The sequence below is a fragment of the Pectinophora gossypiella genome, chromosome 9, assembly GCF_024362695.1.
Source record: "Pectinophora gossypiella chromosome 9, ilPecGoss1.1, whole genome shotgun sequence".
NCBI classification, from domain to species: domain Eukaryota; kingdom Metazoa; phylum Arthropoda; class Insecta; order Lepidoptera; family Gelechiidae; genus Pectinophora; species Pectinophora gossypiella.
In genome coordinates, this window is record NC_065412.1 from 4,492,047 (window position 1) to 4,518,242 (window position 26,196).

A 26,196-nucleotide genomic window follows, 5' to 3' on the forward strand; every position below is an offset into this window, starting at 1 on the left:
TTTTGAGTTGGCTGTCGTCCAATTAATTGTCCACAATGCTGACAAATGAAATAGGTACAGAGGATAGGATACCTTTGTCAGCCAGATGTAGCTTTGCAAATTGTTCTCGTCTTTTACTATGAATTTGTAAAAGAAACAACCTTCGGGTTCGAATCCCGGTGGGGACAAATCACAAAATCACTTTGTGATCCCTAGTTTGGTTAGGACATTACTTGCTGATCACCTGATTGTACGAAAGTAAGACGATCTGTGCTGAGGCACGTTAAGCCGTTGTTCCCGGTTACTATTTACTGATTTAAGTACGTAATCGTTACATGAGGCATGTCAGGGGTCTTTGGCGGCTCAATAATAACCCTGACACCAGGGTTGATGAGGTTTGATAGTCCACCTCGCAAACCACACGATAGTAGTAGTAGTACTATACATTTACGCCATAGGGAATGATATTTTTTGATTAACTGACATTAGAAAATCTTATGTACTGGTTCGTTGTCTGAGAATATTTCTAGTTGTAAGAAGTTTTACCGGAGGGTGGGGTTTGGAGCGTAGTACGCCACGCTCCAGTGCGGGTGTAAGCTCGATAACCCCTCCAGCTGATTGAGTGGGGGCCTATACCCAGCAGTGGGCGGAGGTGAAGGTGGGTGTTGATGTATGTTATGTTTTGTGATAACTTTAGCATTGTCTCACCTTCTGTCAAAGACTGTTATGGCCAAGTAGTTAATGCCATCTGCGGCAAATCTACAATTAGTCAAGCCACTGACAATGCCGTAACCGTGGCCAATTATTGGTCAGCAAAAATTTAGTATCGATCGCCATCGACTCGCAAAGAAGAAGAGTCAAGTCAAAAAAAAATGTGCAGGACTGAGAGCGAACAAAAAACATAGGACATGTTCAAGTAACATGTCTTCTCCAGGGCACGTGAGAACGACAGAGGGCCTTTGTATTTTAAGAAACATTTTATATCAGACAATAGATACGGGTTCACCGTTTCTCAAATTTTATTCACATATGACAATTCTTCTTCGGGTCCTATTTACGAATACTTACCTAGGAAGATAACATATTAGCAACCGATATTATTATTAGCTTCTCATTCAATAAAATAACCATCACCTCAATATAAACTGTACCTACCTGCTATATATTTAGTGTAGAAGGCCCCATAATTTAGGATTTGAGGAAATTGTATATCATTAAGTCTTTACTACAGCCCCAATCGATCATTTATATATAAAGACGCATTAGAATTATTAACACGTTAATAATTCTAACAGTTACTCGTAGCAGTTAACTTACTTACTACTTACTAAAATAACGAAATACTTAAACATTAGTTTCTATTAGAGACTCGTCTTGATTATAAAAGTCTCATTAAAAACAAAAAAACAACGTCAGCAACGGCCTCCGTGGTCCAGTAGTTGAGCGTTAGGCTCACGATCCCGAGGTCCCGGGTTCGTATCCCGGTGGGGAAATATCACAAAAATTACTTTGTGATCCCTAGTTTGGTACATTACAGGCTGATCACCTGATTGTCCGAAAGTAAGATGATCCGTGTTTCGGAAGGCACGTTAACCCGTTGGTCCCGGTTTCTTACTGATATAAGTAAGTAGTGGTTACATGAGTCGTGTCAGGGGCCTTTGGCGGCTCAATAGTAACCCTAACACACGAGAGATGATGAAGAAGAAGAAAACAAAAAATGGTTTTAGCACTTTCGGCAGTCTTTTATTTTGGCCACCGAAATCTTTTATAGGTTGGCGTAGGTAAATTATTGAAAAAGTACACAAAATGTCTCGTATGGCAGCTGTTTGGCAGGCTATGCCATATTATAATGGCGAGGACTACCATTCTGGCACGATGCCAGTATATGCTATAGTCGCCAGTCATGCCATGCGGTATATGGGTCACCGGTTTTCGAGCACACTTCTCTATTACCCTCATAAAAATTGCTTAAGTTATTGACAATAAAAATGCTTAAGTCTATTGTTTGTAGCGCAGGTTAAGTGAATTTGATGTTTATTACACTTTCGTAGTTTTTGGTGGTTAAGTGGGGGTTTAAAAACGGAACTAGCTTTTGTACATACGCGCCGGCATTACGTAATCGGCTTATGGCTTATCTATTAAAAGTACCACGGGGTCGCCACGGTACCTCACACCTTATGTAATGTTTGTTTCGTTACAATACTTCTTTTCGTCAGTGAAAGATACCAAACCCGATTAGAGAAGTTAGTGTCAACAGAGTCAAGTGCCCGAAGCCAACCTGACAACTTTTGGCATTATTGGTGTCCAAAGATAAGTGCAATGAACCGAATATATATTTATAGACAAGTAATTGAATAGGTAAGCATATTTAGGGCATGTGCTAAGACATAAAAGGTACGAGCTGCTGCAACTCATAATGATGGGCAAAGTCGCAGGAAAAAGAAAAGTTGGTCGAAGGATGAAGTCCTGGTTGCGTAACATCAGGGAGTGGACCGGGATTACGAGTGCGGTGGAACTGTTCGGCCCCGCGGGAGTTAAGGATACATTTTCGGAGCTGATGGCCAACCTCCACTAGTTGGAGAAGCACCTGAAGAATAATTGAATAGGTAAAGACGGATTAAAAATTCGTCACTTTCTTCTGCTTCGCTTAGGTACTTACCTACTTACAATGCACACCGAAACGGGGTTCATATTTGCAACCGAGAATACCACAATTTCTGTTAACCAATAATCTCTGTCTTTTTCTATTAATTTCTGTTATTTGTTACCTATTTCTAAAAAACATAAAGTAACACACAAAATAGATTCAAAATAGATTCCAACTTGTTTCACCTAGATAAGGTGCCTAGGTACGAAACTAGTTTCTGCGCTGTATTCCAAACTTCTGCAGCCCGTTTTGTTACAGAGTTACGGAAAAGTAAATACGTAGTGCATTGTTCACTGAGTTATTTACTACAGTTATCTTACACTCTGTATTGAAAAAGAATCTCTAAAGTTTCTTCAGGCTATAACTCCGACTATAGTGCGATTTGCTAACATGTCTCGTTTGACTGTCACAGTCACAACACTTTTGCTTACAAATTAATGAATGATAAAGTAAACAAATTGGGGTAAAGCGAGTTGTATTTGTACGTTACGACTATGAGTCTCAGGTAGATTGATACCGTTTGCCCCCGTAAGTTTACACCTGAAATTCTACACGAGTGCTTCCCAATTAGTAGTATTCGTGCGTACCCCAGGGCGTTGGAGTGGGGTGTACAGTCATGAGCAATATATCATGTACCCTCTTTAGAATCATGTCGCACTATCATATTTGACATTTAATGAGACTTACGGTTTAATTTGTCAAAAAAGTTAATATGACATGGTTTCAAAGTGTATATATGTTAGTACTCGTGGCCGTGCGCGGAATTTCAAACGCCCGCCTTTGTTTACGGGACAGTCATAACCACTCTTAGGGTTTTATCATTTCTGCTTCAAGGGGTACGTGGGTTTGTCTCTTCTCCTCATTTAGTGATAGACAAGTATAACTTTTGAGAAGCACCTGCTCTATATCATAGGTATAATAATATGACTCTTCTGTCATGGGTTCTTACCCTATCTGAAAAGTCATCATGAAACGTACAAGCAAAGAGCAAAAGTGCAGTGACTGAGCCCAGCGAATTATTTGTAAACAGTGGTGAAATTATGTATAGTTGTCATAATTATGAAACGTTTTTGTAGGTGTTTTTATTTGGTAAGGACTTTACACACCTGATTGTCTGAAAAATAAGTAAATTCCGTGCTTTGGAGAACACGTTAAGCCGTTAGTCCCGGCTATTAGCCGTAAAAATACCTCCACCAACCCGCAGTGAAGTAGCGTAGTGGATATGCTCTACGAATAAGGATATGCTCCATACTATACTATTTGTTAATAATGTTACTAATATTTGTTAAATTCTGAAGTAATTTACAAGTTAGGTGGTAACAGACGTGCATACACACATACATACATACATAGCGGTCAAACACATAACCCTCCTTTTTGCTTCGTTCAGTTGGGTAAAAATAGATGTTCATATTAAATAACAATAACCAGTCATTGTCCTTCAGACTGAAAGGCAAACAAACGCTTACTACGTCTATTTACGTTGACAGGGCTTAAAACAAACAGGGACAACATTCAACAATTCGTTTGACATGTGTAACTACCCTAACTCATTAGATATTCAATTTGTTGCCTTACATGTGGGAACAAAAATGTCAATTCAAGAGAAGCTTCGAACTTTTCAACCTTAGGGCTTTTGCAGACGAGTATAAAATCCGACTTTCGCGGGCGAAATCTGATTTGTAAGGTTTTATTTTTGCTTAGGATTAAGGCAAGTCTACGGTTTTATAACCTTACCAGAACCAACGTAGAGCATCTATATCCTCCTTAATGCGACTGCAATTCGACAGTAGAAGGTCATCGCCATCCGCATGCACTCGTAAACCTTTGCAAGTAAAGTCTTTTCTGTCTTGAAAAAATATAAGTTGGTTAAGATAATGCTAGTGGTTGAATTGAAAACCTTGCTTATAGGAAACAAGTTGATATTGAAGTTTATTTTCTGTGGGTGCATGTAGTAGTAATAGGATTGTTCATTCATGTCTTACGCGATTGTTCATGAGGAATGGTGACCAACACCAGGCATATTTTTCGTAATTTTTGTTTCTTTCCTACTTCGATCATAATATACATATATCGAAGGTTACCTATATATAATTGTAAACTAAGTGATACCTACACGTTTCATATGTAACCCGGGGTAATCTATAATTAGCTTTCTTGTTACTTAAAATATTATATCACTACTATGTATACTATATGAGTTGTTGATTACCTGAACAATAAATAAATAAGTATATGGGTTACGTTACGTTTACGAGGAGCTCGGTGGCGCAGCGGTAAACGCACTCGGTCTGCGATTGTTGAAGTTAAGCAACTTTCGCAAAGGCCGGTCATAGGATGGGTGACCACCAAAAAAAAAGTTTTTATCTCGAGCTCCTACGTGCTTCGGAAGGCACGTTAAGCAGTTGGTCCCGGCTGCATTGGCAGTCGTTAATAACCATCAATCCGCACTGGGCCTGCGTGATGGTTTAAGGCCCGATCTCCCTATCCATCCATAGGGAAGGCCCGTGCCCTAGCAGTGGGGACGTTAATGGGCTGATGATGATGATGATGGGTTACGATCGGCTCTTTACACACTGCGAATTTTGCGCGCGCGTACGTAAGACGCCAGTCTTATAGCTAGAAGTGGAGTCAACCTGGTAGAGGTATAGCTAACAACTGACTAACAGAGTATAAGGACCTTTAAATTCTAACATATAAGTATCTTATACAAGTAATAGGCTTCCAACTGGTCAAATCAGTTGCTTTTTACTAAACGTCAAAACACGAAATTACTATGGATTTGTATGAAAGCACGCTGTGACATCATAGAAAAGCATTATAAAATGTCGGACTTATTATAACGTTTTACATACATACTTACATACATAAACTCACGCCTATTTCCCACCGGGGTAAGCAGAGACTCGTGACTTAAATTCGTAAATAAGTTATTAAATAGAAATAAGAAAATATTTTTGTTAGTTTTAGATCTGTCTAGTTAGTTAGAAAAAAGAAAATGATTAAATTTCGCAATTTAATATAAAACGGGTCACTTTAGGAAATATTTATAGCTCTTGTCATTGTTTCGGCTGAAGTCCTGAACATATCAGTTCAATGAGTAAGGCAGTAGCATACAGACGCATTCGCACATTCTTCATTCATACATAGGAAACTGAATGTAATGTAGAGAAACCCTACCCCTCCTCCTTTGGCAGTCGGGTAAAAATGTACCGAATAAAGGCTCAAGTACTTCCATATCATTCGCATTTTACGCTCGCAGCTTGCAACTGAATAGTAAGCCAATTTGGTACTCTTTTGCTATAAGGGTGTGCAGTTGACAAGTTCATCTGTAAGTGTCCTTAGCTTTCACGACCTCAATGTGGAGCAAAAATGTCACTTTGTTCAAAAAGTAATATCGAGAATTCTCGCTCCCAGCAGGGTTGACTCATATCCACTAATTGATTAATTCCCAAGACATGTATCGCTATTAAAACAACTTTACGTAGGACGTTGACACGTGATATATTTATATCGTTCTAATTTATAATCACGTTTGTTCTGTTATTAGTTTCGAAGGTTTTGTCTTATTTATAAGTATTAAAAACCCCGTGAAAATTTTATGGATATTTCGGTTTTTCAATGTCCTCACAAAAATACGATGTCACAGACCCACAAGACAAAGCATACCTTGACACGGTTTCCGCCACAAGAATTCTAATTTCGCGACTGGCAAGTAACAACCCTATCTCCAGTAATGTCGAGCGAGGAAATTAACAAGCGTGGAGTTGACAGAAATGCGTTAGGTACCCATCTCACTCTACTTTACCGTTGAAATATGAACTTTGGAGTGCGCGAAAGAGACGGCAAAGTAGGTATGTAATGTCTTGTGATTTTCATCAAAGTGTACCTGCAGTCTTTTGTTTTCAGCTGACACAGACTCGTGCAAACAGGAAAGTGTCAAGTTTCGTCGTTCCTTAGTAACATACCGTGCGCTCGCAAGCTTCGTAAAATTACGCCGTAATTATCATGCTTTAAAGAACGTAATTAAATAACATTAAGTAAGTACGTAAAAAGTGATTAATTGAGAGATTTTCCTACCGCAGAGTTGAGACGCCTGGTTTAAACTTATGAGCAATTATGTAATTTGTCATTTATGATAAAATGTTATACAGGCGCAACTGCAAACAACAGCGTTTAGTAGCTAAATTAATGTATACAACAGTGTATTCAAATAACATTTTAATTGCTCTGTGCAACTTAAAGCAGTGTAAACGTATAACAATGTATACTTAGATGACCTACTTTAAATAAGTTAAATGAAAAATAATTACATATTATAAGTAAATAGGTACTTCACACTTTCTCTTATATTCTCACGGAGATGAATAAGGGTATTAGTAGTAACGTAGTATATTAGTTAGAAGGTACTCTATGGTATTAGTCTGTTGTTGAGAGTCGAGCCTTAACCTCTACATAGCTCAACTGCCCACATAACCTCATGCCCATAATCCATATTGGCATACTTGGCATAGACAGCTTACCTTCTCTACACAGCAATCATTATTACTATTATTACAACTCATGATTAACACCTTGTTTGAAACCGTCATCATTTAAGGCGTTGTTGCCTTAAATACCCGACTCGGATTAACACGTTCGACTAGTGTTACAATATTTATTTATTTTGACGTAAGTAACTTAATGTATGATTTGTCGTAAATGGGTGGAATCAAATTTCTTGAAAAGCAGGACGGTACGGACAGATAGATATTGTGAGAAGGACGCGGGCTTCTAAAGGTGCTGATAAACTTGAGCATTCACTTGTGCGAATGTTACAATTCGAGAACATTTTAGCGAGCATTCTATCGAGCGTTCTTGCTCATGAAAACTTTCATAGCAATAATTCTATGCTTGGCTCGGCTCGGCTCGTTGTTCAGTTCGACAAATATAAAAACGGCGAATGCTCGATGTTCTGTTACAAGTGAATGCTCAAGTCTATTAGCACCTTAAGGGACCACGGGATTAATATAAGCATTTAAAAAGATAAATGACAGTTTAAATTATTTTAGGTTGGTATTCAAGTAGTTATGAGCGTTTCACTCTCAGAACAATTATTGTTCTGAGGTTTCACTCATTTATTGTCGATATCACCATCAATCATTGCGAATCGCTTTTTATTCTCGTTCCTTTAAGGACTGCAGTTATTGTCAACCACAGATTGTTGGACTTTTTCGCCTTTTTTTATTTTCAAAAATAGAATGAATAATAATCGTTTGATCACATCCTGCGAAAATATGTACATATGATAACGCCACGTTCGAGCATAAAGGCGGCACGTGTACTGTTTGTCAGGAGCGAGGATTGTTATGTGACCTAGCCTGACTTTTCATTATATTTGCTACCTAAGTTACTTAGATAAATTTACCTAATTCACCGGTTGCCGCGAAAAGGCTCGTTGGACGTCTTTAAAAAAAATCTTCAAAACCCCATGGGCCTAACTCCTTCCTCACAAAAGGCACAAACATATAAGTTTCCCCAGATCTGCGTAAGTACTTTGAATTTTTTTAATAATTCCGCATAACTCTTGCGGTGCACCAGGGTAACGTTGCCAGCCTTTTGGGGGCTTGGCGTCAATGGGAATGGGAAGAATATTTTACTGTGAATATTTTATGAATAAATATATTTTTAATGTACCTACATATAACAAGAGATTTTAGAGAAATGCGTGTGGACTATAAACAGATAATGTGTCGAGTTAGGTATAGCCCAGATCTGCTAGCATTTTTTAATAATTTTAATTGTAAAATACACTTTTCTGTCAGTCACATTAACTCTTCTTGTAATGGTTACCAAGTCTATAATAGAAAGGATCGCAGGAAATGCATATCGCTCATGCACAAAAAGCCACCTTAGATATACCTAAGCAAAATATCCAATGACCCCGATTCCTGCAGACACCTCCTAATTTCATTTTAAGCTATACCCGTCCTTTTCTTATCCGCCGAAAAGGAAAGAGACGGATGACTGATAACTGTTAATTTAAAAATGAATGAACAAATGGGGACCGCTGAGGGCTCTCACCCGGTACAAAATGTAAGACAATAGGCCTTATGGTGCCCAGTTGGTACCCGTCCATTACTTTTTCAGCGAATAAGAAAATGATAGGTATAGCTTAAAATAAATTTAAATGGTGTGTACAGGAAACAGCACCAATTAATCTAATCATCTTTTTCATCTACCTTTACCCGTTTTTAATAGACGTAATTCAATATTAAAACTTTTAATTGCTTACTTACTAGTTGCTAACTTGCGGCTTCTGCTTTAATTAAGTTAGTTCTGCGCTCACATTAAATATTAATATTTACAAATTGCTTACGGAAAGCGTAATTAGTACTTAGTGGTTGACTTTTTCGTGAAATGTGTTTGTTATGTTTGTATAGGCACCTAGTTTATTTTACTATATATTGTTGCTGTATGACCAACATATACCGAAGTCTATCTGTGGAAACCTATAATTGGCTCTTTTGTGATTTATATTTATGTTTATACTATTTGATGTAGCTGTTGGTTTTCCTATAAATAAATAAATATAAAATACACTTGCGATAAACTTAATGTTACAATCACGTTCCCTGTTTACGCTATTCGAGTTCAAATAAAATAATTACCTAATTCTTCAAATTCAACACACATAATACACAGTGTGTTAGTGACACCGTACCGAATATTGAGGGGAATGATTCAGTTCATTTTATACATCCATGACCCGGAGGCATCGTAACAAATACTGAGGGGAATGATTCAGTTCATTTTATACATCCATGACCCGGAGGCATCGTAACAAATACTGAGGGGAATGATTCAGTTCATTTCATACATTCATGACCCTGACACATCGTAACAAATACTGAGGGGGATGATTCAGATCATGATTCTGACTTGATTGCCTAAATTAGGTATAATACTACTTTTAAGCTTTTTTTGTGTAGTATCAATTGGATTTTTTTGTCAGAAAATTCATAAAAAAAATGTGATTTTTTTATATTATTTTTGCGACGGGAAATTCCACTTGATATCAACTCAGAATCATGGTCTGAAAATAAATATCCCTCAAAGTTTCCGTTACGATGTCACTAGCACCCTTTATGTAAAGGTTACCACCACTTTTAGGTATTTTCATGCCAAAAACACGTAGACAAACACTTATTACAACGCTTTCCCTTCAATATCAATAGCACAAAAGTGCCTCACAAACCATAGCAGTATAGCACATCAATAAAAAGCCTCCAAGTGGCGTGTCTTTAAATGGGCAGACATGACGGGCGAGGCAGCCTTAATAGCATAGCCTCTGACCTTGCCTCAATACTCCACAAATGGTGTAGATTAGCCAGTTTGCCTTAAATAGGCTAAACGTTGTTGTCCCTTGAAGATCTCCTAGTGCTAGGTACTTGATTAAATTCCACACTTGCATTATAATGCGAAAGTAACTCTGTCTATCTGTTACCTTTTCACATAAAAATGTTTGGTATTGATAGTTTAAGACATAGAAAAGAACACAGGATAGTTTTTATCCCGGAAATCACCTAAGGGGATGAAAAGGATCCCCTTTTAAAAACATGACACGAGCAATAAATTAATCCACGCGACAAAATCGCGGGCGGAAACCTTGTAGACAATAAATGTATTAACTTTCTGTTGTTTTTGCTTTCGTCGACAGAAGTGTTTACTTGAGGAAAATATTATTAAAAGTAAATTTACTTATTTTTTTGTAGCCGGGGGCTATTCAAGCGTTATTAATTTCATGCACTGTGTGTGCGACCTGTAAGATCTCTTGCGATCGCCACCTTAGTTCACCTGTATGTTCTACCCTATCTATATAGTGTAGTATTTGCTTAGGGGTGCGATGTTTGACCGCCCCTGGAGTCATTACGTATCTGCTAAAGTGACACAAAAATATTTACTTAGAAAAGTCTGTTTATTTCCAAAAAAACGTCTTTTTATCCTCCTTCTCTTAGAAACAATGTATCCAAAGAAGATATTGTACATTTCGGGCATAATTTGTTCTTTTAATAAAAGTAAGACACGATTCGTTGACGTAATCATTTGTTCTTCCGTCTCTTGTTCGTAGAGACGAATAAGACTATTTGAACAAGTAACATAACAAAAGCTCACGACTATATTCCTAACTGGGTTAGTCAGAGGTATCCATCACAAGATGAAATAAGTAACTACGCTTCACGGAGATTTCTGTTAGGCCAGGTGATGTGCCGTATCGCCGTCTATAATTACTGCTAATGAAAAATGCACTTAAGATAAATTTATCACTCGTTGGTGCAAGACGGCAGTGTTAAAAAATATGGTTTAAAAACTAGAAAAGACTTTCTGAAAACACATAGGTATGCAGTAAAATGTCTCCTTGTCTCATATTATTAATTATCGTTTAAAATATTATCTACTTACGTAGGTAGGTTTTCGATTAATGTTCATATTCGGGACGCATTTTAAATCAGTCGGAAATGTTAAAAGGTACCTTTTGGTATACTTCCGCAAAGGTAGGATTTTACGAAATTTACATAAAGTGTAGGTTGACGGCGAACAAAAAGGTATCCCTCGCATTCTTGTACCATCATGTTAGTAGGTAGATTATATATATATAGTTAGGTGTGTTGTTTATACGTAGGTTTATACCCACCGATGACAAACATTAGGTGACAAACCTATGTGTGTTAACAGAAAGCAGCTGATCTTCAATGACCAACCTATAGGTACCTCCAATGAACACCACACTTCCATTTTTAAATTATATTTACGTATAAAAGCGATATTATTTACCTGACCTGATTTTATATACTTTCTCCGCGTAAAGTTTTCCAGTTATAAACGGTTTACCCTCGACATTTCCCCGCATTTTTTCAAGCACCCACAACAAAAGCGTGACCGTTTTTCACTCTGTAATAAAGTGGAAGCTTGCTTCAACGATAAATTCATTAACACAACTCCTTTAGAAAAAGTTCCAAGGCGAACGAGGTGTCCTCAATGGGACAGCCGAGTTCCGAAGCCTTCTTCCGTTTCCACTTCCGACCGCCATACTTGCTCTCTAACAATCGCAACTCTTTATTGGAACATTGGAACAAACCATTTCTGCTTTTAATTAAAAAGTAACGCGTCATTCCGAATCGAAGTTCGAATTTTACACCCGTTCAAAACAATATTTTTTCGTAAATTGTTTTAAAACTTTTAATTCGACGATTAAATGTTGTGTTGTTTTCTACGGATTCGCGCTTACTGCAGCATTCTTATCCAAGCCATTCTCAAAACTTGAATTATTTATAAATCTCGAAATTTGAAAAAAGTTTCAAACCCTATTTGATCGGTAAGGGAAAGCAAAATGTATTGAAATTAAAACACGAAACTAAAGAAATGCTTATAGATTATATTATTTTATATTTTCATCTCCTTTGCAGCTGATATTCTCCCAATTTGATTCCACGTACTAATAGGGAGAGATCCCAAACCGAGAATTCAATTAAGAATAAAATACCTACTATCTACAGATTATCAATATTAATTATTCTAGAGGATTATTTTACTCATCTGAGAGGATTAGCTGAAGCATTATAAAGTGCTCGGTAGCGTTTGATATGGTTTTCTTAAGAACTACACAGCCATTAATAAGTATGGCTATTGCTGAGATGGATTATGTTGAATCGTGTTCGCCTTCCTGGATTTGATATAAAAAAAGTTGTATAAAAGCAAATAGGTAGATAATATTGATAGCAAAAGTAAACAGAAAGCCGTAAATTCTTCAACACAATATAAGCCCACGATTACATTCCCAATAGGGGTTACATTCATCACATGACGATCTAAAACGTTAAACTTCAATAACTGCAATATTTTTTTATTCCGATATCATTAATCATAATCATATCATTTATTGTATCATAATCGTAATCATGTCATATTCAGTCCTTACTATTTCAATTTCGTACGTAGACATGCTGTAAATTACATTAAAAAAAATGCCATACTGACTTTTATCTCTATGCATTAATCCCACATGACGGTGGAATCTGCTTTCCTGGTCTTTAGTTTTTCTTGCCATTGCAATACCACCATAACATTATTCAATTTATTTTCAGTTTTCAGTTTAAGTTGTTTGTTACTAACATATATGGATACAGTCCGAATTAAATAATTTGAATTTGAATTAATACTTACTTAAGTACTGGAAATTTCAAAATTCAATAATAATTTAAATGGTCTGACTTCATCTTCCGGAACTGTTCAAAAGCCAATAATTAGGTTCCTTTCAATAGGTACCTAAAGTATACGTGCAACTGGAAGGAAAGTATAGGGGTAAAACTTTGAAATCAATAATCTAAATCTGCTTGAGTCAGTTGATACTAGCCTTGCCTTTGCCATAAGCAATAGTTTTTCAAAATTATAAACCAACAAACCAGTCTTTAACACCAACAATTAATATCAATTTTCAGAAGATAACCTCTTTCTCTACCGATTTCTTCCTTGTACTTACATAGTTTTTAAAGCACGTAGCTGTACTTCTACAAGTACAGTCATAAGCAATATACTGTACCCACTTTAGGACTCTGTCGCACTAACATATTTGACACTTAGTGAGACTTACAGTTCAATTTGACAAAAAAGTTAATATGACATGGTACCAAAGTGTATACATATTAATGCTCGTGACCATACACGGCCACAATGGCGTAAATTATTATTAAAATAAAACTAATAAAACAGACAAGTACACTTTATTTATAAACAGATACCTTTCAGACAACCTTCAGAGAATAGTAATGAATGAAGTGTTTAGAGATACTAAGTAATGAAATCCTCGTTGCGAAAAGGAGAAAAACAATATTGCGATCTCATTATAAGTAAAATGTAAAATGAGAAATTGAAAATTGTTTTGTTAATTTATTATTTCCGACTAATTTGACTTAATGGAGCAACACAACATACATTAAATCATCCAGGTCCGTAATAAATTCCTTAAAAAATAGTATAAACTATCCGTTCATATTTATTTATTTTTTTTTAGTTTTTTTTTTAGCCGTTGGTCCCAGCTGCATTAGCAATCGTTAATAACCACCAATCCGCACTGGGCCCGCGTGGTGGTTTAAGGCCCGATCTCCCTATCCATCCATAGGGGAGGCCCGTGCCCCAGCAGTGGGGACGTTAATGGGCTGGTGATGATGATGACGTATTTTATTACCATTATACCTAAATATACCATTATTACTTTTATCTCTATGCATTAATCCCACATGACGGTGGAATCTGCTTTCCTGGTCTTTAGTTTTTCTTGCCATTGCAATACCACCATAACATTATTCAATTTATTTTCAGTTTTCAGTTTAAGTTGTTTGTTACTAACATATATGGATACAGTCCGAATTAAATAATTTGAATTTGAATTAATACTTACTTAAGTACTGGAAATTTCAAAATTCAATAATAATTTAAATGGTCTGACTTCATCTTCCGGAACTGTTCAAAAGCCAATAATTAGGTTCCTTTCAATAGGTACCTAAAGTATACGTGCAACTGGAAGGAAAGTATAGGGGTAAAACTTTGAAATCAATAATCTAAATCTGCTTGAGTCAGTTGATACTAGCCTTGCCTTTGCCATAAGCAATAGTTTTTCAAAATTATAAACCAACAAACCAGTCTTTAACATCAACAATTAATATCAATTTTCAGAAGATAACCTCTTTCTCTACCGATTTCTTCCTTGTACTTACATAGTTTTTAAAGCACGTAGCTGTACTTCTACAAGTACAGTCATAAGCAATATACTGTACCCACTTTAGGACTCTGTCGCACTAACATATTTGACACTTAGTGAGACTTACAGTTCAATTTGACAAAAAAGTTAATATGACATGGTACCAAAGTGTATACATATTAATGCTCGTGACCATACACGGCCACAATGGCGTAAATTATTATTAAAATAAAACTAATAAAACAGACAAGTACACTTTATTTATAAACAGATACCTTTCAGACAACCTTCAGAGAATAGTAATGAATGAAGTGTTTAGAGATACTAAGTAATGAAATCCTCGTTGCGAAAAGGAGAAAAACAATATTGCGATCTCATTATAAGTAAAATGTAAAATGAGAAATTGAAAATTGTTTTGTTAATTTATTATTTCCGACTAATTTGACTTAATGGAGCAACACAACATACATTAAATCATCCAGGTCCGTAATAAATTCCTTAAAAAATAGTATAAACTATCCGTTCATATTTATTTATTTTTTTTTAGTTTTTTTTTTTAGCCGTTGGTCCCAGCTGCATTAGCAATCGTTAATAACCACCAATCCGCACTGGGCCCGCGTGGTGGTTTAAGGCCCGATCTCCCTATCCATCCATAGGGGAGGCCCGTGCCCCAGCAGTGGGGACGTTAATGGGCTGGTGATGATGATGACGTATTTTATTACCATTATACCTAAATATACCATTATTACCAGTTACGTTAGAAAGCTCTAGTGGAGCGGGGTTGCTCAGTTCATCGTGCAATGAATGTACTTCTGACTAGCCTAATTGGAAATATAGTCTTGACATGTTATGTGATCATAAATCTCAAAGTATATTGAGGGGTCCAACAGGATATTTTATTCATTGAAATGTACCCTGGGATCCGTTATTGGGGTCACGCCGGAACAACTCTTTTAGACCAATCAACTCCTTGCGCCTTGAGAGACGTCAACAATAATATAATGCGTGATAAGTGTCTATGTTTACTATCATATTTTTTGTTATTATTATTGCGTATGAGTAAAAATATCCAGCATGGATCGTATATCTAGTTTAAGCATCCTACCACCTGGCATAGAATAAGGAATAATACCGTCACCTGGGAACCGGCGTAGAGAGCACTCGTTCACTATGTGAGATAAAGTTTGATCCGGGGACCACATTCACAGTATGGCGACTCCTTTAAGCCCTATTCATGTAGGGGATGGTTCGACTTCCCGTGGTTGGTCCTACACCGGTTCAGTTGGGTCCAGATTTTTCGTTTGGGGTCGAAGCCTGGGACCTTCCGCGTGGGATCTCGTATAGGGTCCGAATTTGTGCCGTCGAACATAATCCACTCCAACCTCCATGTATCTTCCACACTGAATTGGCTTCTTATGCCATCGTAAATGTAATTAATATTTTTAAAATAATAATTATTTATTTTGTCAATTTATTTTATACATATAAGCGACTCGAGCTGGTTGCACATTGGTACAACTTTCAACCCAGTCTTCCTTACAATATCCTCATGCAAATTAGTTTTAAAGTTCGCGAGATTATCCGGAATGTACAGGAACATACTTCCTTCCTTTTAAATTTGCTATTTTGGCATTGATGATTGATCATAAGTATAAAAGGTATTATAAATAGTAGGTAGTGTTAGATAGAAAACTATATATGCTCATAAAAATTCAATCACAACTTACATAATCACTAGCTTACGTACTTTGACAGATCCAATTCTTACCCAGCATTGATACGATTGTAAAATGTTATGTTATTGAAATAATATGTATACATATAATCACTAATAGTTATACTGAACTGGGGGGTTAAAATAGCCACATCGAAGCAATTCATCTAAGAAAGCAATATTGAAATTTGACATTTGCGCATATACTCGTAAAAGTAAGTGAACAATGCAAACAAATGACAAATTGCAATATTGCTTTCTTAGATGAATTGTTTCGATGTGGCCATTTTATTTTAACCCCCCTGGTCGTTCTGTTTAAAAGTAGGTAGGTATTCAAAGTAGAAAGTGTGCTTGAAACTGAAGACTAGCCATGTATATTTTATTATTAGTAAACTCCTTGCACAGGTATCAGATGACTAATAAAAAAACTTCGTTAATATGTTTGCCGATACTTCGCAAGTTTTAATTATTCCCCTGATACCTACCTCTTATTTTTAGCTGAAAGGGGAAGTTTTGCTTTTGTGAAACATGATTAAGGGCGAGACATTTTTCGTGCCACGTTCTCACTTCGTTCCATCACCTTTGAAGTTTGGTCACCTTACATAGTAACTATTACCTAACTACTATAATAACTACCTATTGCTTAAAGCTTGATCTCGCTTTTGTTTTCAGTGTCATACAAAATGTGATTGCTGTTGTAGCTGTGGTAGCCCAGTAGGTAGAACGCTTGCCTCTCACTTTGAGGTCGCATGTTCGAATCCAGCACAAGCCTATACCAATGATTGTCGAATTTGTTTTCGAATTCTTATTTGATTCATAAATGATTATATTAAGCGATGAAGGAAAACATCGTGAGGAAACCCACATTCCCGAGAAATGCGTTTTCGGTATGAGAGGTATGTGACCTAACCTGTATTAGGCTGGTTTTCACTTCGCGGGTTGGAAGGTCAGACAGGCAGTCGCTTCTGTAAAAAACCGGACCTGTCAAATCTAGGTTAGGTAAGCGGACCCTGTGAAACACGGGATAATGCTAGGGGGATGATGACAAAATGTCATTGATTTGTGCAGCAAAGATATTTATGGACGAATACCGCACGCGGCTTTTGTAGCGGTCAGCGATGCACCGTGCGGCGACGACGCGGTGATCGTGTGTTACTTAGGCTGATGCCGACTGTTTCACCTGCATGTGACATTCGCCTAAATGTTGTTCCGGTAAACGTGTTTGGAGTAATATTCGTAATTAAACTTTACTTTCCCTCAGGAATGGCTGGTCTTCACATTTATAACCAATAGTTATCAAAGCACAAACATTTCTAATTATATTTTGATTAATAAAGGGACACTGAGGAATATAACTATTATAATTAGGACATACAAAATATAACTATAGATATATTTATAAATACATTTAGTAGGATTTAAAATGAAATGTTTGAGTTAGATAATATCGAGTAATACATTTTCGTAAGTACCTGTCAAGGTTTACGACCAGTGTTAAGTACCGTTCTCTGGAATTTTTCCAAAGTGGGAATGTTCCTGTTGTAAAAACTCAATAATATTTGAGGTACTGGTTGCTTTTCTTTTTAAATTGTTCAAATCAAATCAAAATCAAATCAAATATACTTTATTGCACAGAACTAAAACAACAATCGGACATAAGACATGTACAGTACAATTTGGGCGGCTTTGGTATTGTTCTTTTTTTACTCTGGTTTTCTGCCTAAAGGTTAGGTAATAAAGCTCTTTTTCACTAACTTTTGCGCCTGTTTATTGCCGGGAACATTCCCAAAGTCTTTGTGACAAGATTAATCAATGTTCGTAGGAATTCCTTGCATCGGTCGGCATAGAGCAAAGACGTGATAAGCATTGTAGTTTGGATGTTCGGAAAGGTTGTAAGAATTTTCGATAGACGTAGTCTGAAATGTCTCGTAAGTGTACTGATAAAAATGCCTGGTATTAAATGTGTTCCTCTAGTTATTAAAGAACTCGTAATTTATACCTACATTGATTTAAGAGATGTATTGCTGTTGCAGTTTCTTGTCACTTCTTCGTCTCAGCAATTAAAAAAAAGAAAGTAACGTTTATAGTGACACCACAAAAATAAAACACGGAATAATAACACATAACTTACAATCCAAACACATAATAAAAACAACTTACACAGGAGAGTAACATTTATAAATAACACCAATGACGTAGATTCAAAAATGTTAAGTTGACCTTCAACTAGTCCATGATAATAAAATATTTTCTATCTAGAATTACGTCTTCTTCTTCGTGTGGGTTGTGAGGTGGAATACCAACCTCATCAACCTTGGTGTCAGGGTTATTACTGAGCCGCCAATCACCCCTGACATGCGTCATATAATTTACATTGTTACATCAGTAAGTAGTGCGTTAGGCTCACGATATGGAGGTCCGGGTTCGATTCCCGATGGGGACGTTGTCGAAATCATTTTGTGAGACTGTCCTTTGTTTGGTAAGGACTTTTCAGGCGTGATGATTCACGCCGGTGATCAGGTGATCCTGATTGTCCGAAAAAGTAAGATGATTCCGTGCTTTGGAGGGCACGATAAGCCGTTGGTCCTGGCTATTAGCCGTAAAAACATTTCCACCAACCCGCATTGGAGCAGCATGGTGGAGTATGCTCCATACCCCCTCCGGTTGATTGAGGGGAGGCATGTGCCCAGCAGTGGGACGTATATAGGCTGTTTATATAAGTAGTAACCGGGACCAACGGCTATTTAAAACGGAAACGGTTATTTAGAATTACGTGATGTCCTCTGCAAACATAATGAACTTGGTACGGAGCTGGTATCCTCTCACTTACTACTCTAAAGAAGTTCTCTATGTTTGTTGTACCTGCTGCTATCGACCTTTATCGATAAAATACTTATTGATAACAAAATACTCTTGATATTGTCGTAAGAAGTCAACCAACCGTAATATTTCTCGTATTTTCAGAGAAGGGCATGTACCTGGGGTCTCCGTGCGAGTTCACGTGCAACCCGAAGCTCATCCACGTGTTCTGCGACCCCGCCACCAACACCTGCCAATGTGACCCCAAGCATGGCGTCGCGCTCGGGGTCGCCAAGGGCTGCGCTAAACGTGAGTGACCCATCGGGGCTCCAGTTCTATGTTTACCATAAATACATACAGGGAACTGAGGGATGAATTAAGTCATGATTCTGAATAGATATTAAGTGGAATTTTCCGTCGCAAAAGTATGGAACTTAAAAAAATATACATTGTTTTAAGTCTAACCACTGGATCGAGTTTAACAATCCACAAATATTATCGACAGAACGTCATTTCATCCCCAGACTCGTAAAAGAGGCTATTGAAATCAGAAAACATAAAAATTTCAACAGGGAAGACGGGTTCAAATTATCGACCATGTGGAATCCAGTAGTAGGTGTTGTAAAAAGCTTGAAACGGCCTAATGTGGTGAAAAAACGTGAGGACACAGTGAGTGCGGTTTGTCGTAGTGAGTTTGGTGCGAGTTCAGATGGTTCCGAACATTCCGATATCAAAAACATAAACAAGCGGCAAAGAAAGAGGGTAGACAGATATGTCTGCCCGTAGAAAATTATGGATCTACCTACTCCACTCCAATCTCATCAGTCATCCCGTGATCATGGCACTTGCAACAGTGTCGAAATATCGGGAGTCTCATATCCCATTTTAAACGCGGTACGAACCCGTACTTTAATTAAAAAAATATATTTAAAAAAACACTAAAATTTTCATGATTTTTCCGACAGGAAAATCCACCCTCACGACCCATGCACCCACTGGCTTCACCCACCGGTGGGTGTATGGGTAATTCCTGTTTACCCGTATAACTACTGCGTCAATAAATATCGATTCTTCTAATCGACACTTGATATCAACTCAGAATCATGGTCTTAATCATCCCCCTCAGTATTCGTCACGGTGTCAGTAATACCTTGTGAATATGGGGTACGTAATCACCACTGCCGTTTGACAAGAAACTTACTTACTTACAAAGCTCACTTTTGGATTGAATTCATGAATGAACGCACTTTGTGGTGAAAAGGGATTGGTCCCTTCAACAAAACCCAAGAAAATAAAGAGTGGACTTCTTTTTATTCTAGACTTCTTAGATTTTGGATACGGACATAATAAATCAGAAAAGTGAGACATTTTCTAACGTATTTTATTGAAAATCCTCCTCTCCGGCTAAAGCGTGGTGGAGTATGCTCCATACCCTCTCCCTTTGATTGAATGTGAAGAGACCTGTACCTAGCAGTGAGAGATATAGAGAGGTAGTGATTACGAAATATTTTCTCAAAACAGAATGATGACAATCTGATCACTTCTAAGAAGTTGTTAAAAGGAATGTAAACTCGATACCTAGATGTTTTCACGTGATCTTCGAGGAAACCGGTAAAGTATTTTTTTTACAATAGCTCTTTGAATAACGATCTCGGTGAAAGTTGAATTTCACTGTTAGATATTGTAGTCGTAGATATTGTAAATAGTCCTGGATAAAATTACAAATTAAAAGAGAGTAAGTAAATTTAAGCAAAAAAAAAAGGTGGGTATACATACATACATACATAAACTCACGCCCGTAATCCCTAATGGGGTGGGCAGAGCCACAAGTAATCAAAGACAACTTGCAGCCACTGTTGATACGATGAAGGAATGATGATGGATGATGGATGGAGGATGAAGGTGGGTATAGATCAATACTTTTAACCATCTGTCCATTATGTAATATTCTTCCACTAGGTACTGTAGGTAGACCGTAGGTAAATATATAAATAAAGTGTTAATCATACCCGATGTCTTCTGGAAGGATCGAACGGTATTTGAACCACATTTCGCAATTTTGCGTCTGTTGGTGTAGGTCCTGAAATTCCTATTAGATACTACAACACAACATCTTTTGCCGGTTCTTCTCCTCAGCCATAACACATACCGAAGCGGTGGTAAATTATAATATTGTAGGATAAATTAAAACTAAATTAAAATTATTTTTTAACAAAACTGTTACTATGAGTGCTCCACCCCACAGCGAAGAAACTGGGCGAGCAGTGCTTCTACCGGCAGACATGCCGCGCGTTCGACCCGCACGCCTCCTGCGTGCAAGTCAACCACAACGCGTACTGCCAGTGCGACCACGGCTACCATAGCACCACGCACAACAGGCCCACGCAGAGGATGTTCTGCACTGAAGGTTTGCTGAGTTAATTTCTTCGCGCTCAATTCAGGTTAAAAAATGTTATCCTTATAGTAGTAATGCTTTACAACCTGGTGTTGCAGACATGGTGTTGCTGACGGCGGACATGCCGACGCTGCTGGGCGTGGCGTCGGGCATCTTCGTGCTGGCCGGTCTACTGTGCATGGTGCTCCACCTCTACACACGCGCCAGGTTCCATCCCACGCACCTCGCCGACGCAAGACTGACGCCACCCTGCTTGTACTCGCTTAATGATACAGGTAACTGGCTGTGGAGAATCCAATTTTGGTTCAGGGGGTTAAAAAGCCACATCAAAGCAATTCATCTAAAAAAGCAATATTGCTATTTGTAATTTTTGACATACGCAAATGTCAAATTGCAATATTGCTTTTTAGATGAATTTCTTGTATATGACCTTTTTAACCAATTTGCTGCTGTGATGTGGTTCTTTACACGAACTGCTGGGCGTAGTGCAGGACATCTCCGTCTTGGCTGGTCTACTGTGCATGCCCCTGACCGCCTTGCTTACCTATTAGGTAGTCAATAGTCATTGAATGATATTCATACGTATATGAACGGGAGTTGGGTGTGAAGAAAACGTGGTTTGTTCACCGGAGACGCTTCTCTGTCGCAAAACTTTCCGATTTGGTCTCTGTCGCAAATCTCGTAGCAGAACTGTTTGCCCGTCAAAGTTACCTTATTCATGTATTGTTGGAGACTTCATGTTATCTTGATGAAAACAATGGCTATACATATACTGAATCAAATAAGTGATCGTGGACTTGTCTGTTGCAGGCGGCACACTGAGCGCGACCCGCGCGTCGTCGCGGGCGTCGTCCCGCAGCGGCTGCACCAGTGGCACCCTGGAACTGGAGTCGAATGAGTCAAGGCGGACGTCGCGCCGCGGGGTCCCGGTGTCGGCGTCGCGGGCAGGTGCGGCGCGCGCCGCGGCCATCTTGCTAATCTCGCGCCACCTGAAGGCCGTAAGGCGGGACGGCGGCGCGCACCCGCCTAAGTGCGCCGCCAAAGGTGATCTGGATAATGTATGAAGCGCGCGGCCCCATTCTGCACGTCTCGGTGTTCGGGCAGCGCCGGGCGCCACCCTGACCCCTCGAATGTCCTTCGAATCTTGATCCGCTTTCATAATTTCCACAAGGTTTCCTTAGACATGACCTTACCGGAAAACCGATTGAAGGCTTGTGTCGCATCTACTCGAACACATACTGTTCATAAACAAAACAACATGATTGCCAAAGCAGTTACTTTTCGGATTGCTTCAAGAGATTCTCAGGCATTCGAAGGTCGTCGGTGTGGATCGCATGAGACGACCGACGCGGCCCGTGTCCGTTAGATGTGGCGTATTGGTGTTAGCGGACCAACGCTAGTCTGCGTCTACTCGCCCACCACACTGGTAACCGTTCAAATATGCCGAGCTATGCCTCTTTGATGATTTTACTACTTTCTACAATTCTTCCGAAAACTGACCAGAAAGCACCCTAGCAGATTTTTTAGATTTTAAAGTACCTACATCCTTTTCTGCCGTTCTGTGTATTTCCAGCATAACTATTCCCGTTGAAAACTTTGTTCATAATTTTCTATCTTTGTTTATAATTCTTGTCACCTTATTCAATTAATGTCAGTTATACGTCTTTCATTACCAAGTGTTTGTATACCTAATATTGTGTTTCTTCGCGAGAGAAGTTGATTGCTGTATTAGCTTCTGTATTTTTCCCTGTACTTTTCTAATGAGAACACTGCTTGACTTCCTTGGCATATTTGAACGTGATACTGTTGATTCAAACAACGGCAGCCATGTAGAGGGTGTTGGTTGTAAGTAAACCGCTTGATGTGAGGCTTTCATCGTGTTATTGGCAATGTGGGCATTGGAAACAAATTGTAAAATCGATCGCGAAAGTCTCTACGGAGGATCAACTGTCGCAAGACAAAATGGCGGCGAGAGCAAGATGGCCACGGTCCCTTCTATCTTTCTATCTCTTTTTTACACAGCTTTTATCTCTAGTAATCATACCAAAGGTGGAGTAGCTTACCATATTTGTGAGCCTCCATAACACGAACACCTAAACTACTTAGGTGCTGGTCTTATGGGTGCCAGAATACTTTTCTTTTGTACAGCCGATACACTTTTTTTTTTCACAAAATCATATTGAACACGACAGAGCTATAAAACAATCATAAGCCTAAGCTTTTTATTTCACGAATTTAGCACATACGCTTTACGCTTCTGTCTACCTTTTCACTTTTTTCTTACTGGATGGTTGGTTGTGCATGTCACCGTTGCATCAACTTGTATGTTTGTGATTATGTTGTTTGTGATATTTGTATTGTACTCGTCTTATTATGTAAGTTTATAACTTTGTACATCGATATCAGGTCTATGAAGTGCATCGCCCAGAATGTACGTAACTAATGTAAGCCAAGTGCTCCTTTATGACCATCCATTTTTATATTTGCGTCTGGATTTGCCGCGCTATCGCCTGTTGGCTATTACGTTTCGTATTAATCAGTCACACAGCTACTATCGAAACATTACTTATTTCATTTAAAAACAAATTCAACTTAAATGAACTAACTAAGAATTCGCAACAATTTTAAATTTTTGCTTGTACACTCACACGGTCATGTCCAAAAAACTATGCCTTATCGTAATCACGTCAGAATGCATAGCACGCATCACTTGTCTCTTTTACTCTTGTGGATTCTAATTCCGCCTTTTTCTTGCCCAGGTTCGCGACGTCCAAGTATAAGTTCTGTCCAGAGCAGTTCATCTTCTATAAGGAGTTACAGCGCTAAGAAATGGGAGCGAGATAGAGAGTTGAAGGAGAAGCGACAGATGAGCATTCGTCTCGCTCAGTTGCACGATAAAATGAATGCGGGAAGAGATCTACCGAAGCATGCGCCCACGCCGTCTCCTCGCTCCCCTAATAACTCCACAGATGGACTGTTACCGTCTGTATGTGAAATTAGAGAAGTAAGATCGTCCCTGTTCCTTTTCATTAGCTTAGCCACTACTTACTTATAACCTAATGTAACACAACCACAGACCAAAGCACGTCCCTTTGGCGTCGTCCCTCTGTCTAACACCATCATTGCAATACTATATAGTACTATTAGTTTCATTGGTTCGTCTACCTTGAGCCCTGTGCACATAAGAACGTCTCCTTTGTGTATAAGTATATAAAGTAAGTAAGCAAACTGTGACAAACGCACAAACTAATTAAATTCCTGACAATTTAGCAGGAAAACTGCTCAATTAAGGTAGGTATCAAAGTTTCCATGACACAAGTCTGCGCTCTTGATAAAACAGGTAAATATTAAACATGTTTCCCAGTAACAGATTTGATTACACACTATAGGACACCACATAATCGGGACGATAAAGAAGTAAAAACCCAAAATCAATTAGTCTATGTGGGCTTCTAAACACGTGTGTATGTACATACACAGACATCTGTCCACGCATTACTCAGGAATACAAAATCGTGTAGTAGTTTTAAAGTTATGGTAAAAAAAAAAACATTGTTACGGAAAATATCAATGAACTCGTTGATGTCTTTTCAATGAAGGAAGCCCTTATCGGTGCCAGTTGGCAATATGAAGCAGTTTGGTTTTATTAGGTTATTTATTGTATATAATATGATAATAATTTGTCCTTATGATTCTCAGCTGACCACGAATCCAGAGCAGCAAATGCAAGGAGTAGATGGCCCTTGTTCGAGCTCGTCTCTTTACTGACATCAGGCGCGACCCAAAGTGCGTCGCTCCTTCGACTCCCTATCTTCGGACGGTTCCCCCGCAATTGCTTGGATGTAAAAAAAGTTGTGACTAAAAAAAAGTTCCAAAGGTTTTCAAAATGTGAGTGACTAATAAACATTATAATACTTATACAATTTATTTAAACATTTGTGGCCATCGAAAACAATCTCCGAAGCTGTTGTGTGATAACAAATCGTGTCTTACAAGTCGGCAACCGCGAAACGTCGCAAGAACAATTAAAATAAGCTAGTCGTAATAGTTATACATATATACGAGTATTATAGAATTAGCACAACTCGCCATAAAAAGTATTAGGTAAATGTAAAACCCCCAGAGAAACACCGTATTACGTTAAAACATGAAATAATAATACATATAAGCAATAGCCTAATATTATGGACAAGGAAAACAGGAATAAAAAAGTAAATATGAATCTATAAATAAATATAACGTCAGATCAAATTAATGGTATTTTGTATGAGCTTTCCGCTTCCAGCTTTTAGAAAAGAACATCGCGTTGGAAGTAACTTAAATGAAGAACTTAGCCTAATAGGTACATAAAAAATATCTATTTCAGTTCACTTTTGTCTTTGAAAATAAATGTAGGTAAGTACTACTTACGTAATACGTAGGTGAAAACTTATACGAGTTATGATTTTATACGAGTGTTTATTCAAATGTACTTAATACGGTCGTAATTCGTAATATGTGTTGTTACAAAATTTAAGATTAAATATAAGAAATGGTTGTTTGTTTTATATTATGTAGAATTTTAATTTTATACGAAATATTAGTTTTAATATTAAATTTATTAATTAAGTATACCAATTAAAAGCAATTATTAAATATTATATTATTATTGTTACAACCTAAGTACAACCATTTAGTGACTCTTCCCCTTACATTTCCATTTTCACGTTTTAAAGTTTGTCGATGGTTGAAATAATATGAAACATGTGTTGTAACAGTGTATATAATTGAATAATTTCTTTATCGACTATAAGTATGATTACATGATTAAGGTATAAATGTAGCCAGAAACTGATTGATAGGTACCTAACATAGTTCTAAAATGCAATACCAGATAGGTAATGACTTACCTATTGTCCCATAGCTGTAAACTGTAAGCACGATTT

At 37.8% G+C, this 26,196-nt stretch overlaps 1 protein-coding gene across 2 annotated transcripts in view; it reads left to right on the forward strand.

The window, feature by feature from the left end:
- Positions 1-25,749, forward strand: part of LOC126369409 (uncharacterized) — a 68,007-nt gene extending 42,258 nt beyond the window's left edge. Inside the window, exons 3-8 of one of the 2 annotated variants that reach the window (XM_050013812.1) lie at positions 19,042-19,185; positions 21,122-21,283; positions 21,370-21,546; positions 22,082-22,315; positions 24,031-24,275; positions 24,971-25,749. In XM_050013812.1, coding sequence (XP_049869769.1) covers positions 19,042-19,185; positions 21,122-21,283; positions 21,370-21,546; positions 22,082-22,315; positions 24,031-24,275; positions 24,971-25,039 — 1,031 coding nt within the window. In that variant the 3' untranslated portion in view covers positions 25,040-25,749. The remainder of the gene's footprint in view (positions 1-19,041; positions 19,186-21,121; positions 21,284-21,369; positions 21,547-22,081; positions 22,316-24,030; positions 24,276-24,970) is intronic. The other variant, XM_050013814.1, reaches the window with a different exon arrangement.
- Positions 25,750-26,196: the final 447 nt, after the last annotated feature.